The sequence below is a fragment of the Arachis hypogaea genome, chromosome 17 (assembly GCF_003086295.3).
Source record: "Arachis hypogaea cultivar Tifrunner chromosome 17, arahy.Tifrunner.gnm2.J5K5, whole genome shotgun sequence".
NCBI classification, from domain to species: domain Eukaryota; kingdom Viridiplantae; phylum Streptophyta; class Magnoliopsida; order Fabales; family Fabaceae; genus Arachis; species Arachis hypogaea.
The window spans coordinates 108403330-108421088 of NC_092052.1; the positions used below are offsets into that span (position 1 = coordinate 108403330).

General features: G+C 35.6%; 2 protein-coding genes across 3 annotated transcripts; one reads left to right on the top strand and one right to left on the bottom strand.

Annotated features, from left to right (window-relative positions):
* The first annotated feature begins 6998 nt into the window (after positions 1 to 6998).
* On the top strand, positions 6999 to 15450 carry LOC112764740 (uncharacterized). 2 transcript variants are annotated; one of them, XM_025810502.3, is made up of 21 exons: positions 6999 to 7544; positions 7644 to 7843; positions 8193 to 8316; positions 8416 to 8510; positions 8634 to 8769; positions 8945 to 9010; positions 9193 to 9255; positions 9455 to 9505; positions 9606 to 9688; positions 9775 to 9922; positions 10546 to 10588; positions 10730 to 10887; positions 10970 to 11092; positions 11824 to 11906; positions 12003 to 12072; positions 12347 to 12502; positions 12595 to 13544; positions 13643 to 13718; positions 14157 to 14305; positions 14425 to 14497; positions 14898 to 15450. In XM_025810502.3, the coding sequence occupies exons 1-21, from the start codon at positions 7038 to 7040 to the stop codon at positions 14991 to 14993; spliced, it is 3450 nt and encodes a 1149-aa protein (XP_025666287.1). In that variant the 5' UTR covers positions 6999 to 7037; the 3' UTR covers positions 14994 to 15450. The 2 variants fall into 2 exon arrangements, with proteins under 2 accessions (XP_025666287.1, XP_025666288.1); XM_025810503.3 differs by having other exon boundaries at positions 7006 to 7544; positions 10733 to 10887.
* Positions 15451 to 16475: 1025 nt separating this feature from the next.
* On the bottom strand, positions 16476 to 17240 carry LOC112764742 (uncharacterized). Its single transcript, XM_025810504.3, has one exon. It carries the CDS (start codon positions 17119 to 17121, stop codon positions 16774 to 16776), a length of 348 nt encoding a protein of 115 aa, XP_025666289.1. The 5' UTR covers positions 17122 to 17240; the 3' UTR covers positions 16476 to 16773.
* Between the last annotated feature and the right edge of the window lie 519 nt (positions 17241 to 17759).

Here is a 17759-nt window from a genome sequence, read left to right on the forward strand (position 1 = left end):
GCATCTCCAAACGCTTATCTGAAATTCTCACCAATGAATTACATAAGTAACTTTATTTTATTTTATGTTTATTTATCTTTTAATTATCAACACTCATAACCATTTGAATCCACCTGACTGAGATTTACAAGATGACCGTAGCTTGCTTCAAGCCGACAATCTCCGTGGGATCGACCCTTACTCATGTAAGGTATTACTTGGATGACCCAGTGCACTTGCTGGTTAGTTGTGCGGAGTTGTGAAAAGTGTGAATCACAAATTTCCCACACCAGCGAGCGGTCAAGCGATCCAATGCAAGCCGATAATTCAGGACCCTCTGTTCCTTGCCATCATTCGGAGGTAAGTAAGCAGACTACCTAAATGTAAAACATATGAGACACAAACTTAAAACTGTGGCCATGACATTTTTAAGCTTTCAAAAAACATAACCTATACCTGGATGCCAGCGGAAAAGAGAAAACCTCAAATCCAGACGGCCTCAACGACGGAAACCGGCAGAATATCCAACTCTGTAGCAACTGGAGGGGACCCGCAAGGTTGGTCACATTTCTGTTCGCTAACCGACACATGCATCGGTACAACCAAGCCAAAGCGGCCGACCCCCAGCTATACCTCCCCATGTCATCAAGGTTCGCCACAAAGGGCAACCACCGTATATGTACCCAGTTTGTACTCTTGTCCCCAAATAACTGAGTGGATAACAACATCATGATGTAGGCACGTGCGTAGATGCGGATAGTCTCCTCGATCACATCTGGTGGTAGCACCCTAAACCTCTCGTGGAACCATGTAAAGTGGACCGTCATCTGCTTGACCTTATTCGGTGGTGGCAGCTCACCGAATAGGTCCTGAAACCACTTCCACGCTGGTTGGCCACCCTCCATGTATTTTTCAAACTCACCAAGGCAACCACTCACGGGCTCCCCATCGACAAGCAACCCTAGCTGAAATGCCATGTCTTGCAATGTCACTGTGCACTCTCCGAAAGGCATGTGAAAAGTGTGCGTCTCAGGACGCCACCTCTCAATGAACGCACTAACCAATGGCTCATCCAACCAGAACCATTGACTGTTTAGCCTGGCCAAATGGTACATTCCAGCCCTCTCTAAATAAGGGATGATCCTTTTATGCATGGGCATATTCTGTTGCCGTCTCACACTGTATATACACCTAGTGGGCTGCACATAACATGAAAGAAATATAGCAGACAAATAAATTCTCCTATCCATAAAAACATTCCCCTATCTAACAATAACAAATATCTTAAACCATTAACAAATAAGGAACCGGTAAACAAATTAATCTATGAACCTATAACTCAGTTGTCAAAAAACATGTAAGCTTCAAATTATAGAAACTTATTACAATAGTAAAAATAATAGAACACTAAATTGAATAAATAACAGCCACAATTATAAAAATATTATAAAACTTTAAAATAAAAAACTTCATATCATACAAATACACTAACCGAACTAAAATAAATAACACACGTCAACTGTCCAACTCTGGCTACTTAACACAAAAATATGTTCAACAAAGTAATTGTAAAAAATCTAAAAAAGCAACAAATCATAAATAAAACATATTCATATGAGCCTAACCATTAATATTTCCATAACATAAACCAACAACATGTAGAATAACATTCATTGAAGGGAACTAAATTCAGTTAACTAATCATATTTATAAATTAACAAAAAAAATTTAAAACACCAACCAAAACCGATTAAACTAACATCCTAATATGCGAATCCTAATTCCAAACTAGATGGATTAATCTATAAATTCTAGTTCATCTACCTTACATACCATTTCTCTAATTAACAAATGGTAAGGCTAAAAAAAATAGAAAATATTAACTAACCTCCTCACCAATGGAACCGGCAATATGCGCAACACCGTTCCGTCGGTACAAGCTCCTTTTGTCTGCCATGATATCCCGCCGGTTTTCGCCACTCAGATACCTCGGACCCGCTCTCAACTTGCTCTGACCTCTCTCTAGAATTTCCTCTCTCTAACAAGCCTAACAAACCTTCCAAATGAGTAATATGCGGCTGCCTCCATGGTTTATATAGGCAGCCACCTTCCATGTAAACCGCTATAGGCTCCAGCAGTTTACGCACAAAAACCAACACACATAAACCGCTACTGGCAGTAGCGGTTTATGCCCAAGCCAGTTTAAACAGAAACCGCGGCAGGTACTAGCAGTTTCTGTGCAGCCAAGTTTCCTCCTAATCCATGGCAGGTACTAGCAGTTTCTGTTCACTTGTAAACCGCTACTGGCAGTAGCGGTTTATATAGATACATGGAACAATGTATTTGTGTATTCGTTTTAGAAACAATGTATTTACGTAATTTTGAAGGTGAAACAATTTATTTAAGTGAATTGCCCTTTTTTTTATGTCCCCCTTTCTCAATTTTTCTTTGCTTGAGAACAAGGAAACTTTTAAGTTTAGTGTTGTAGCACATGCTCTACGTTTATCTTATTATTAGTGATACCAAAGGGAGCTAGATCATCTTCATGGAGGAGGACAACTTGAGGAATGAGATGGCCGCCAGAATAACTGAGGTGGTTGAGTTCCTTTCATTCTATTTCCTTCCATTCTTATTATGTTATATTCCTATTTTCTACTATTTTACTTGCATGTCTGCATGATCTTTAGTGATTCTGAGTCCTAGTTTCTAGTCTAATTTTGTTATTTTAAAATTTCAATTATTTATCTTTCAATTAAAGAGATGTCTCATGTACAGCTCACTGAGCTTGAATATAAAAAGAAAAAAAAAGAAGTGATGTATTGCATGAGAAATTGAGCTTATATTAAGAGTAGTCTTATTTATTTAAATGTGGTGGTGTCATCTGTGATTTTGAATGCATGATATGAACAGTGCATATTTGAATTTAAATCAAAGGATATTGATGCATGAGGAACATGAATTTAGAGAACTATTATGAATTCTCTGAATTAAACAAAAGCTTAATCCTTGAAGCAAAAGAAACAACAAAATGAAAATAGAGAAAAATAAGGTCCAAGGCTTTGAGCATCAATGGCTAGGAAGGTCAATTATGATTAAAAGCTCAAAGAGTTGTTTTCCTAGTCATATGCTTGTGGTGTAAATGTGTCAAGCAATCCTTGAGACAGAGCACTAAGAGTCGAGACGAAGTGCATTTAACAAAGTATGCCAAAGGCTTTGAGCACCACTGTCTGGAAGTAACTGAAAGAAAAATCAGATCTAAAAGAGAGTTCCCCAGTTAAGTGCTTATGGTGTTTTTATGTCAAGTAAAGCTTGAGACAAAGCGTTTAAAGTCACGGCTAGGCTTAAGGTGCAAAGCACCAAAGAAAAGAGAATGAAAGAAAATTTGCTGTGTTCAAGGATTAACCCAAGGTAAAAAGGCCAGAGAATTCATAATATTATCCGGATTCTAATTCCAAATGACAGTGACATTCCTCAGATTCAAAAGATAGTGAGATGCCAAAACTATTTAGAACTACAGTGTATAAACCCCACTTTGAGAAGAGACAAGAGCTTAATTGAGCACTCACTTCTCATGCAAATTCACATCCTAACTTTATATTAGTTTTGGTTGCTTAAGGACAAGCAACAATTCAAGTTTGGTGTTGTGATGCGTGAGCATCTTTCCTATCTTTTCATAGTGAATTTGTAGTTGAATTGTTAAGTTTAATTAAGATTTAAATACTTTTTAGCCACTATGAATGCTACTTTGAGTTGTGTGTAATTCTGTTTATTTCAGGTAGCATTCGGATGGATTTGACGGAATTTTATTGAAGAAGAGGAAGAAAGTGGATGATGCTGTCAACCTTGACCTTCTTGCACTCTAACAGACATAACTTGAGCTACAGAGGTTCAATTGACACGGTTCTAGTGGCATTGGAAAGATAACTTCTAGAGCTTTCCAACGATATATAATAGTATACACTTCTTTTCCAATATGTACGGCCTTTGTGGCGCCTAACTTGGGATTTCCCAAATTAGGCGCCAGATGAAGCAATTACCTTCCACTATGTATGGGTGCAGCCACGCCTAACTTGGAATTCCAAGTTAGGCGCCAATCCTGGTGTTTGCAATGGTCCCCACACCTATTTGGAGTGTATGAAGATTAGGTTTTTATTTTTGATTAAAACTTTTCTTTTAATTACAAATAGGAAAAGATATTATTTAGTTTTAGAAAATATATTTTACATTTATTAGGATTAGATATAAAAGGAAAAAGATTTAGCCCTTCAAGCTCTCTTCTCTCTTACCATTCTGCACTTTACAATTTTTTGAATCCTTATTTTCTCTCTGAACCATGAGCAACTAAACCTCCACTGTTAAGGTTAGGAGCTCTGTTTATTGTATGGTTGATACTATTACTTTTCCATTTTAATTCATGTATTGATTTCAATTTCAAGTATTTGTTTTCGTTCTTCATCTTATGAATTTGGGTGGAACGGAAGTATGACCCTTATTCTAATTGAGTTCTTGTAAACCTTGAAAAAGCAATTTACCTGAACAACAGCTTGAAAATAGATTCTCCTAAATCACTAATTATCTGGACTTAACGGGATACGTGATATATAATCCTCTTATATTTTGATAATTACGGTTTCTGTGGCACATAAACTAGTTTTGAACTTAACCTCTAATTGGAATCAAGTGACCAAGGAATTGGCAGTTGATGAAGGTTAGAGGAGACTAAAAAGGTCTAAGGAATTAAGGTTTAGTCACATATAGTTTGCCATAAATTGAATCTTGCATGATTAAAGTAGTTGGTAAGAAAAGTTAATCTGAAAAATCAACATCTCTGAAACTTTAATTGTTTTACTCATATATTCTTCACACCAATTTACTGCTTGCTTTATTAATTTTCTGAATTTACTGTTTAATGTAATCGAAACCCAAACACTCTTTTCTGCTTGTCTAACTAAGTAAATCACTCAATCATTGTTGCTTAGTCCATCAATCTTCGTAGGATTAACCCTCATTCACTTGAGGTACTACTTGGTATGACCCGGTGTACTTGTCGGTTAGTTTGTGGGTTATAAATTCCACACTAGAGGACAAGAAGTATTCAAAGCTCTGTGGATAGTGGGATGAAAGATTCAACAGACAAAATAGTTATGGTAAAATAAAACTACTGGCTTCCAATATATAAAGACCATGTCATAAGAAAAGTTCTTCACCGGATTTTATATTTCACGAAGTCGTGCCAAAATTAGGCCATCGTTTAAACCAACAGACTAAATTTTTCAATCGAGCAAAACATGTTGGAAATCCGAGATTAAGTCCACTCAACCAATCAGAGCAAAGTATCAGTCGTTGATCCCATCGTTTGGGATTGATGATGTTCTAACATGCACTAAACACAATGGATAAAAGGCTACCTTAGAATTTAGGAAAAAGATTGCTGTTTCTTTTCTTCTTCTCCATCAGACACAATGATTTCTCAATCCATTGTTTATCCTAATCATCCAATCCAAAACTAGCATTTTCCTTTTCTTTCGCTAGATGGTGGTTTTGGAATTGCTTCGAGATTCACTCCCTTCAATCCACTAGACAAACGTCTCGCCCGTAGATTCCACCAGGTAAGAAGTTTTTGCTGAGGAGCAAAACACAAAATTGAAATAACTTTGTTTCCACGTGTCGAGCTTATGGAGGCAGAATCAAAGACATGTGTTGGGGTTTCAGAACGGGAGTAATTGTTTTGCCTTCTTTTAGTTAGCGTTTGTTTTGAGGTAGTGAGATGGAAACTGTGAAACTGGGACTCAATATTTTTTTTGTTGGCTCAAAGACTAGTACTAAAACTTCAGTATTTCAATACTTTCAAAAAAGTGGGAACACAGGAGACTGGAAGTTTTGAGAACAAAGATTGAAACTTTAATAATATTTTATACCTAAAATATCATCATTTCAATTAATTAATTCCAACTTTACCCTTTGTACAAATTAAATTAGAACTTCATTCTTATTTTAGTGTCTGTCTCCCACTTTATACTAAATGCAATACTAAAACTTATTTTAGTCTCAGTTTTTATCTTTCAATTTCAGTCTCTCAGTGTCTGTCTCTCTTCTAAACGCTACCTTATATATTAAATAGATTAGCGCCCAAAGCTATAGCTCAACTTAAGCGTATATACCATACTTATAAAAACAGAACCAGACCGGCTGGTTCGACCGAAAAACTGATGAACCAAATCCTAATCCGATTCGATTTACTCCTTTGACCGTTTAAAGAAGAAAACCAGTGTGAACCAGTAAGAACCGGATCAAACCGGTCAAAATCAACGAGAACCAGTGCAAACCGGTCTGCTTGAAAATTTTTTTAAAATGTCTCCACCAAGAACCTCTGAGCAAAAGCAGCTTCCACTTGCCACTCGGCCATTGCTCTTTTTATTACTATTTGTGACAAATATTAATTATATAGTAACATAAATATCTAATTTAATTTAATTTTTGTTTTTTCTATTTTTCAAATTAATTATATACTATTATTAATATAAATATAAATTTTACTAAAAAATTATTAATTTACTTAGATCTATTTCAATGCTAGTATTGTGATTAAGGTTATTTGTTTTGATATTAGTGTTAAAATCTACTAATATTATAGTTAGATTATAGATTTTGTGAATTAATTATTTTTTTATTATGTCAAATTAAGATACTATTGTAGTATTACTAATAAATTTTATGATTTTTTTATATTAGTTATTTTTAGAAGTTGAGACTTGATTCTTCATAAAATGTTAGTGAAGATATATATATTTCAAATTTTAATTTTAAGTTTTTAACTATTTTATATTTTATATTTACGTGAGACCAATTTTATCGATTCAACCCATAATTTATCGGTTAAACTAATAAATCAATAAACCAATAACTTAATCGGTTCGATCACCAATTCAATTTTAACAACTATGGTATATACGCCGAGCCGTTTTCTTCAAAATGAAAAGTTTATTAATTTGTAAGTATTTAAATCTTCCCTCATTTTAACTTTTCATTTTGAAAAAAACGGCTATTCAGTATTGACGATGGAGGACTTGAACAGTTCAACGCCGTGCCCTTACACCGTGACGATTCGCCGGAACCCCCATCGGAAAGCTCGCGACACACCGAAATACGCTCCACAGAACTTCAACTTGTGCGAAATTCCACCATTTCCCAACGACGACGTTTTGTTCGCTGCGCAGAACATGCCGGAGGTTCCCTCGGCGGCATCCATAGAAAACAAGCAAGAAAACGATAACCTCAGAGTTTTCCTCAGAATCCGACCCCTCCCTACAGAGTCTCCAAGTCGAGCTCCGCACGAGAGAGGAAAGAGCGTGTGGCCTCAGAATCCAATGAAGAAGAGCAGCGCCGCTGCAGCAGCAGCATCCAAAACCTCGAAGAAGAAGAAGAGCTCCGATACTTCGTGCATATTGGTGAACGATTCACAGTCAGTGACGTTATCTCCCCCTTTGGATTTGCAGGATTCGAAGCGAATCAAATCGGAGACGTACAGAGGTTTCTCTCATGTTTTCTCTTCTGATTCTTCTCAGGTAAGGAACCGTACTCATTCTCTTTGTTTTGTTCTCTTAAGCTTGTAGAGTTATGTGCTTTTTTTTTTTTTTTTTAATTACTTGGAATTTTAATTTCAGTTTGAAGTGTATGAGAGAATGGTGAAACCTATGGTGGATGCGTTTCTTGAGGGTGAAAGTGGAATGGTGGCTGCGCTGGGGCCTAGTGGATCCGGCAAGACACACACTGTGTTTGGGAGCCCAAGGGATCCTGGAATGGTGCCCCTGGTCCTCCGCCATATTTTCAAGGAGACTCTGTCAGAGGCCAAAAACTCACCTAGGTATAATGTTTTACTGCATTTCATATCATTTGTATGAATTGTAGTTGCACAAATTAGCTACACACGTTTCCATTTTTTCGGTGGTACTGTGAAATTGATTATGTTATCATAGCCAAACTTAATTTGTTCAGTTGGAAAGTGTTTGTTTGAATGAGCAAAATATGCCGATGTCCCACCATAGATGGCACTTCCAGATTACCAAACAGAGAACATATAACTTTAAGACTAAATTGATTTCAGTGTTTGTTCAAATTTCAGTTATTCTTGTAACACAAACATGTTGGAACAGTCATAGGCTGTGAAATGCGGCTAGAACTGTTTTTTAACATTTATATTGTTCAACTGGCAGATCCTTTTATATCTCAATATTTGAGATATGTACGGAACGCGGCAAATCAGAGAAGCTTTATGATTTATTACCAGATGGTGGTGAACTGAGCATGCGACAGTCGGCCATAAAAGGACTGCAAGAGGTTAATTTCTACATATTTGTTAATTTTACATTATTTTGTTTCTTCATGTGTATAATATGGAATTCATCATTTTTCATATTCTTGTGTTTGTCCTAGCAGGTTCTCATCTCCAATACTGAACAGGCAGAATCTTTAATAGCACAAGCAGTTGCAAAACGTGCAACTGCAATGACAAAAACAAACAGTCAGTCAAGGTAAAATAAAAACGAAGAATTTGGGAATGTTTTTTCCTTACCCTAGAAAAGGGGAAAATAGTAGCTTATTAGCGAACCAACCATGTTGATTATTAATTTCGTTTGAATTTTGGGTTCTTACAGCCGGTCACAATGCATCATTAACATTCGTGATGTTCCCGTAATGTGTGAGGGAGTGTTGAATCCCAAGTCAGATAGTGTTGTTTTGTCTATCATTGACCTTGCTGGAGCAGAAAGAGAAAAGAGAACTGGGAATCAGGTTCATTCCTTTTTACCAAACTATTGTAGGCAAAGAGGGTTAATTTGGAGTTGGTGTTGATTAATAAGCCTTGTAGTTTTAGACAGTAGCATAACATATTAGTCTGATAGGGAGTGCCTATTGTAGAAATTTTGCTTTTGTCTTTATGCCGAGTTATGTTTTTGTGATATTGTAGGGGACAAGGTTGCTTGAAAGCAATTTCATCAACAACACGCTAATGGTGTTTGGCTTATGCTTGAGAGTACGTAGCCTATACTTCTAATTATAAATTGACGCTGTTGGTTGTTGCACTTTAAGCAGACAGGACTTACGTGCTTTTTGTACACTACTATCCTCATTTGGCAAATGTTGAACCTCTTCACCTCTTCCACTCTACTTCTCTATTTGTTCTGTGTATATTTTGTTGATTATCTATCCTTTCAGTCTTTGTTGGAGCACCAAAAAAATCCCAAGAAGCCATTGCAAAAGCACTTCCAGAATTCAATGGTAATGTTTTGTTATGATTTTTATTGGTTTTTGATGGATTATATTTTCCTCATTTTACCATTTTTTAAGGCTCAAGTCATTAACTAGCATGGGCAACCATGCTCACTTGTTAACTTAGTTTACAGATCTCTTCTAGACTAACTTTGAAAATAGGAAAGAAAAGGTTACAAAACTGACTTTTTTTTTAATACTACTACAGTTGACTAGGTACATGCGAGATTATTTGGTTGGGAAGAAGCGGATGACTTTGGTAAGCATATCTTCTAAAACTAGCCATTGAGTTATGACATACTTGCTGTAATGTATGATGAATTTTATAATTGTCTAATTTATATATGTGGTGTTAATAGCTTTTAACAGCAAAGTCAGGAGTTGAAGATTATCTGGATACTTCGCACCTGTTGAGACAAGCTTCTCCATATATGCAAATCAAGTAAATTCATTGTCATCCTGTATTTTGTCTAATTTCACTTTCAGCACCGAATATTGGCTTCTAAGGCTATCTTTCAATGTTTTAAGGTACAATGAAGCTGAACAACCAAATATGGCTCCCAAAAAGAGGCATCACCAAGCATCATCTACTATGGATTGGGCAAAACCATCACCGATAATAAGAGTAGAACACCGAAAAAAAATGAAACTTGACACTAGTGAAGATGCTGTACAGGTTCTCCTTTACGTCCAAGTTCTAATATAGGTTTCTTAAAATAATTAGAGATTGTTTTTTATTAGCTTATAATTACAGCTAAATCTTTTGTTCACATTCTTACGTCATGGATTTTGAATTCTCTTCACATGAGCTATTTGCTATTTTGGACAGCTGAGGCTTTCTAAACTTGCAGTTTTAGATAAATATTTTTTACTTACATTATCACAGTATCCAATGGCAAAGAGCTGCATATAAAATATTAAGGAAGTTTTCATTTGGAATTCGGAAAGTGGAATTTGAAAACCAGAAGATGAAAAATTGGGATTGGATTTTAGAATGGAGTCATTATTATGACAATGACGAATCTAGATAATTTACAAACTACCACAATGTCATGTTTGCGACTTGTGATGTTCAGGACTGTTGATGTTCTATGGTTGTAACCTTATGTTTTTTATATTTGTGTCAGTCTAATGTGTGTCCTCTTCATACCTATTTCTATGAAATGATTTTTTTCCCTGTGCAATTTACATAAGCCACTTAATTATGGATTGGATTCAAGGAACTGAATAAAGCTATTTTCATGCAGCATACTAAATGAGTGAATGATCCATTATAATATTTCTTTTTGTTATTTTCAGAATGATGGAACAACCATTGATGAATCAAACACTTCTAAAAAAGGTAGACATTATACTTGATTTTTCTTCTCTGTTTGTTTCTTTTTTTTACTTCCTCTTCCTGTCCTGCTTGATACTACACATAGGGATCCATCAATCCATTCTTTTTACATTGGATCTGAATTCTAAAGTATTGAATTTGTAGCAGACAGTTCAACATTGTGCAAATTAGATGCAAGCCATCCTGTTTCTTTCGACTTAAAGTGTGATAGCCAGTCCCAGAGGGAAAGAAGCCATATTATAATGAGGAATTTTGCTAAAGTTTTATGGAGTGTGCTGAAAGAATATAATTCTAAATTGAAGGTAATAGGGAGAAGAAAATTTAAGGGTGCCTTGACATTAATGTCTATAGATATTCCGTTCTAAATTACATTTTTATAATCAGGTTGCAGAGAAGGAAATACAAAGTCTTAAAGAATGCATTGGATATGAGAAGGAAAAACTTTTAGTGCTGGAAACAGAATTTAACGAGTTTAAGGCTCACTGCACTTGTTGCAGAAAAGGGAAGGTAAAAAGTGATATTGAATTTTTCAAGTGAAGTTGGATGTATTTGGTATATTAGGATTCATTACACCAGCAATTAATTTTAGGCTTCAATATAAACAGTAACACCTGCTAGATGCATACTATTGAATGTCTCAACTGATAAAACATTGAATTTTATGTTGCCTTTTTAGTTTCCAATAAACATCGTTATGAATAGGAATCATCTCAGGATAGTTTTGACTGGTCAGATGAAGAGGTTATTGTTGATATTTCCTGTAAACTCAGATCGGTTAGTTGTGACTAATGTCCATGTCTAATGATCTTTGGCTTGTGGTTCCAGCTCGTCCTTTTTCTTCCTTCTTTGCTTTGAACTTATGTGCTTGATCCAAATTTGTATACTTTGTAATATGTAGGGAGGTTTGGATCTCCTTGCTATTTATTATTTCTCTTGGTTGAATTTTGTGATATTGGTTTGTGGTCATTTAAAATTAAAGGCCATGTTGACTTTACTAGTTGGTATATTTAGGCTTTAATATATTTAAAAATCTTTTCGCTGGTGAATTGAAACTCCAATAGATTAAGTTGACCAGGTATACTACCAGAGGCATCCATCATAATGTGTTTTGTAATAGCTGTGTGCTATGTATTTCAAGTGTAAATTTGCACAATTCATTTGGGTTAAATTTACGCCAACCAAACATAGGATGTGAGCTTCAAATTGCAATGTTATTAAGTATTTTATTAACTATACAGGAATCACCGAAGCCTAAACTTGTAGAATCAGATGAAGAACCTACACCTACTTGTTCCCAGTTGGATTTTGAAAAATCAAACCGGTTAGTCATGTGAATAATGAATGATCTTCTGCATATTTTTCTTGGCTTTAAACTGATATGCTTGTTCTATAATTCCTGTTTGGAATAATAATTTAGGGAAGTTTTGAACTCCTTGTCAAAGAACCAGAATTCATTTGAGATGGAGGCTGTGGACAATATATCAAGTGTGAGTTGAGTCTCCTTGTTAATGTGCACGTGCTATTTGTTACTTATTGTTAATTGATTTTTACATAGTGATTTGAACTCATTTATATTTAGAAGATAATGCACTGTGAATTTTCAATGACCAAAAAACTGGCTGTAGTATTAACTGGCAAATATAGGCTACATTAAGAGTTAACTCATCTAATGGGTGAACCGAGATACTGGTTCTGTGTGTAGATTTTAAATATAGGCAAGCTTCAGATTGCATCATATATGTTTTCTGCTCATCTTTTCAGGATACATCTTGTGCACCACCATCAAATGTGTCTAGAGTTGATCAAGGAGATGTCCCCGAGCTTAGTACATCCTTTACACATTCAGATTCTGAGAACTCAGAACTGTGCTGCTATGATGCTGTGACAGTTGACGAGGCTGCGAGCAAGATATTGAATGTGAGTTGTTTTCCATTTGTTAATATGTGCATGCCATATTTACCTTATTTTTTTTTATCTTTATGTTTCACCATTTGGCGTCCGTTCCTCAGGAATCATCTGAGCTTAAAATTGTTGAGTCAAATGGGAAGCCTATGCTTGGTGCTTGTACACGGTCAGATTCTAAAAAATCAAACACTAGTGATGAAATAGATGGAAAGCCTGTACATGGTTTTTCTTGGGCACAACCAGACTCTGAAGAGTTCGATAGAAAGTCTATGGATGGTGCTTCATGCACACAGTCAGATTCTGAAAAATCAGATAAAACTAATGATTCAGATGTAAAGTCTATGCATCGTGCTTCTTGTACACTACCAGATTCTGATGAATCATATGGAAAATCTACGCATGGTGCTTCTTGTCCACTACCAGATTCTGACAAATCAGATGGAAAGTCTACGCATGGTGCTTCATGTACACAATCAGATTCTGAAAAATCAGATAAAACTAATGATTCAGATGCAAAGTCTATGCATGGTGCTTCTTGTACACTACCAGATTCTGACAAATCAGATGGAAAATCTACGCATGGTGCTTCTTGTACACTACCAGATTCTGACAAATCAGATGGAAAGTCTACGCATGGTGCTTCATGTGCACAATCAGATTCTGAAAAATCAGATAAAACTAATGATTCAGATGCAAAGTCTATGCATGGTGCTTCTTGTACACTACCAGATTCTGACAAATCAGATGGAAAATCTACGCATGGTGCTTCTTGTACACTACCAGATTCTGACAAATCAGATGGAAAGTCTACGCATGGTGCTTCATGTGCACAATCAGATTCTGAAAAATCAGATAAAACTAATGATTCAGATGCAAAGTCTATGCATGGTTCTTCTTGTACACTACCAGATTCTGACGAATCAGATGGAAAGTCTACGCATGGTGCTTCATGTACACAATCAAATTCAGAAAAATCAGATAAAATTGAGGAGTCAGATGGAAAGCCTATGTCTGGCGCTCCTTGTATACAAGCAGATTCTGAGAAATCAGATCGGTTAGTCTTGTGACTAATGATCTTCCTTAGTGGTACCAGCTTTCCTTTCTTGTGTTTGAAGTAATACGCTTGTTCCTTATTCCTGTCTAATTCTATAGGGAAGTCCAGGCCTCCTCGTCAAAACCCGGGCATCATATTGGTTTGGAGGTGGAGGACGCAATCAAGAAATCATGTGTGAGTACTATTTGTGCTCTATTTATTGATTTCCTCAAGTTTATTTGTGGTAATTGAAAATCTAATGATGATGATTACGTTAGTAAAATAACCGACAACGACAATAACTAAGCATTGTCATTATATTCTACTTATGTATTTAAGTCAACTGTATGCAAACTTAAGGTCAAACTTATGCATGAAAAAGAGGCCAAACTTATTTTGTCTTTAGGAGACTATAATTCAATTCCATTTTAGCTAAATAGAGCCGTCAAATCCAATTCTTGCTTGCTATACTTGGTCATCTAAGTTCAAAATCGCCTATATTAGAAGTTTAAGCATATAGTTTAGTATGATATGTACTTAACCTTTAGTATGTAGGAAAAGGAAATCAAGCTTGTATGTTTTGAATAGTAGCTGTTATATGAACTAACCATCCCTCTTTTAATCCATTTTCAGGGATCGTTGGCATCTTCATCGTTAATCAAAGACGTGGTTTTGGATTCATCTTCTCCCGAAGGTATTTCATCTAGTACACGTGACCTTGTGGGAGATCCACGTGGTGAGATAGGAATCAATAACTCCTGCAAACCTCTGAGACCGAAAAGGTAATTTTGTTTTTGTATTAATGAGTCAATGTTTAACCATGCCATGTTTTGTTTTTGTTCCACGCTTGCGGATTTCATTTTAACGGATTATATCTTATTATTTTATGTCTCTTTATCAGAACACTTATGCCTAAGTCATCCATGTTATCAAGGGACTTTACCTTTGATATTGACGAGAGCGAGAAATTTAAGGTGATTATATGTAGACTTGTAGTCTGTGGTTCTCTGCAATTCCAACTTATATATTCGCTTTTTGTTTTCTTTGTTTTTTTTGTCTCTTTCAATGTTTTGAACTTCTGTTCATACGATAAGTTTGTATTAAGAATACTAGAGAGTCTAGTATAACTATGCTATGGTGGTTATGGTAATTATGCAAGTGTTGTTAACTTAAAGTCATATTTTTTTTTTTTCATTTTGGTAATACTTTTTTTTAAGCAAACACTTTTTAAAAAGCATTGTTTAACAATAGAAAAGCATTATTTTAATTTTAACAATACTTTTTAAAATACTATAGTTAACGTAGTCATCATCATAGTTATATTGGAATGACCCTAAAAATATATGTAAGGTTCGATATTTGTATGGTTTGCAGGGGACAAGAAAGTTAGCTGCAATTGATCAGAAAATATCAAATGGTAGCATCACTCTTCTGCGCTTGCTTAAAGCTAAAAACAACCCTCATCTGTAGCGTGACCACTAAAGAGCTAAAGGAACTAAATTCTGCAACCTTCATCACTTTTAATACGCATTAAACGGTAGGATGTATTTTTTGGGGGAAGGTTATAAATATCTGTGCCCTGCTTCTACAATAGGCGTTTTGGGCTCTTTCCCACAATTAAGCCTTTGACTAATACTGTAAAAAGCTGCCCCGAGAGAGGGACTAAAGTGTGTGTCAAAAAAAAAAAAAAAAAAAAAAAGAAGAATGGAGTGACAAAAGAAAAGAAAAAATGAATGTTCTGATGTTTTTCCCTGGTATTTGAATATTATGATTGTCATTTCAGCACTCACAGTCTAACATTGAACCTTGAACGTTAGGTGTATAAAAGAGTACATCTATTCATGTTTTCGTAGACATGTGCAATACTGACCCAATGTATGGTTTCAATTACAAATATTAGTTGGAACTCGCATCCATTTGGCTAAAAGCATTCTTGACCTCCATGAAAGTAGCTTCTGATTTCTGATATTATCACTATTGAAAACTATTAATATGTCAGAAAATTATTGGCACAGTATCATGTTTCTCACCATCAGAATGGTACTTCGGTGCATGGGTACTATGTAATTATATATAGTTAGATTGAAGAAATAGAAACAGAAAGAAGTCACCGACGAAATTCCTGATAGGAATTTTCTTTGCTTACATATGATCCCATCTATCTAATTATGTGGAGCCTTTTTTGTTGTTACTTCCCGCATCGTTGCCGTGTGTCTTCACATTTTGTGGGTCAATATGGCATTTTGGTTTAGTTGCCAGTCTGATTCTCAACACAGTAGCGTTAAAACTTAAAAGCATTGTTAATATTGTTTATTTGACTTGTTCGCAACTATTAATTCGTACATCACTTGTTAAATATTTTTCATTTTTTTGGATAAAAGTTATTGAACAGAATAGAATAATAAGTTAAAATAAGATGCATCACTAAAATAAAAAACAACATAATAACCCACTTATAATGTTATACACAATATCTAATATAATACACTGACTATAGTGTACTCGCTGGCTACTTAAGGAACGAGATATTATACGAAAAGCGCTAGATATATTCAACCAGCATGGTCCCCCTTCACTCCTCTAGCCAGCCAGGTGTAGATTTCATTTTCCCATCACTCCGACAAGCAATAATAATATTAACATGTCCGTAGTGAAAATATTAATAAATAAATAAAATCAAGTTGTACACAATGTTCGTCGTGAGAAAACAAAGTTTACTCGGCCAATAGAGTGAAGAGCAATTACCAAAAACCCACATGTATATTACCAAGAAGAAGTGATCACACCTTTCACCTCCGCCAACCAATGACTCTACCCACTCTGCTCCCTCCTCCTCCATCCAACAGGCACCACATTCATATCACTCTTAATTATAACATCCTTCACTGTATCACGCAGCAAATAATGCCAAGAGACTTTAAATTGAAGATCAAAACTGAAATTCACTGTGCATTGGTACCAAACAAAATGGAAATTCTTATTTATTCACATGAAATTCCATCTATCTATCTCCGATCAACATTTTACACAAAGCTATTAGTATATAAGTATATATACTCTAAATTAATATGAACAAACACCAAACATTGGGTAAAGCTGCCGCATATATATAATACCTAACCCAAAATAATAATAATAATAATAACAAAATCCAAGCGGAAATCTTGTAGTAACAGCAACGATATACATTTATATATGTTGGTCTCTCTCTGTACCTTTACTAGTATTATGAATTTTGGAAACTGAAGTATTAGAAAGCGGCGTAAGGAATCTGCTGGGGGAGTCTGAAACGGATGTGAGAAGCTGGGGATCTAACCGCGACGCCGTGCCAGCATATGCCTCCCTTGCACATCTCATGGTCATGGTGGTTAATTAGGCTCTGAGCATGACGGCGGCTGAAAGGACACGTGGCTTTACGCGACACGTCCCAAGTGAGTGTGGCCACAAGGATCAAAGCGACTACGGTGGTGGACACAATCACCACAAAGCCACCGCCGAAGCTTTGACCACACACAATAAGCCCGTATGCCTTAACGCACGCGATCACTGCTACATAGATGATCGTCAGGTTGCTCACAACTAGATCACATACCGCCATCAAAAGATAGATGACTTTAACTACTGGCTTGCTTAGCTTAGACACATTCCGTTGCTTTTGTGACTCTCTAACTCTTAGGAATTGCAATGAATAATTGAATATAACAAAAAAAGGAAAGTGAAATGGATCCACTACCTTGTCGTCCACCCGCCGATTTTTTCAAACACCAATCATCTCCCTCCACGTGTCTGTCGTTCCATTTCTTCTTACGTGTCGCTTATGAGTTTGCTTTCCCTATCTTTAACCATCTTTACCAATTTCCACCCTCTTGGTGCTCTTCTTACTCATTTATGATTAAGTTATTAATTACCTTGACGGTTATCCAAAATGTCAAAAATACCCACAAACTAAAAACGTTACCGTGGACGTGACATTATTTAAGGGCTTCACCTTTATATCTCCTAGGCGTCACAATTGACAATCTCATATAATTCTCAAACAAAAATAGTTATTAAAGTTAATTATTATATATTTATTATATTTATTATTTAATTTATTTTTAATATATTTTTATATTTTAATATATTCATGAGTGAAAATAGATTTTGAGGTATAGCTCGTTCTTATGATATTTGAACTGGTTTTTTTTGGAGTAAGGGGAGTGGAACATTGTTTTTTGTGGGGAGGCGGCGTTGGAT

What these genes read in the sequence shown, in the direction of transcription:
- LOC112764742 (XM_025810504.3), bottom strand. Translation starts at nt 17,121, where the DNA reads ATGGCGGTATGTGATCTAGTTGTGAGCAACCTGACGATCATCTATGTA.
- LOC112764740 (XM_025810502.3), top strand. Translation starts at nt 7,038, where the DNA reads ATGGAGGACTTGAACAGTTCAACGCCGTGCCCTTACACCGTGACGATT. An exon ending in TGTTTGGCTTATGCTTGAGA is followed by an intron (nt 9,011 to 9,192) that starts GTACGTAGCCTA and finishes CTATCCTTTCAG; the next exon opens with TCTTTGTTGGAGCACCAAAA. An exon ending in GATTCTGAGAAATCAGATCG is followed by an intron (nt 13,545 to 13,642) that starts GTTAGTCTTGTG and finishes CTAATTCTATAG; the next exon opens with GGAAGTCCAGGCCTCCTCGT.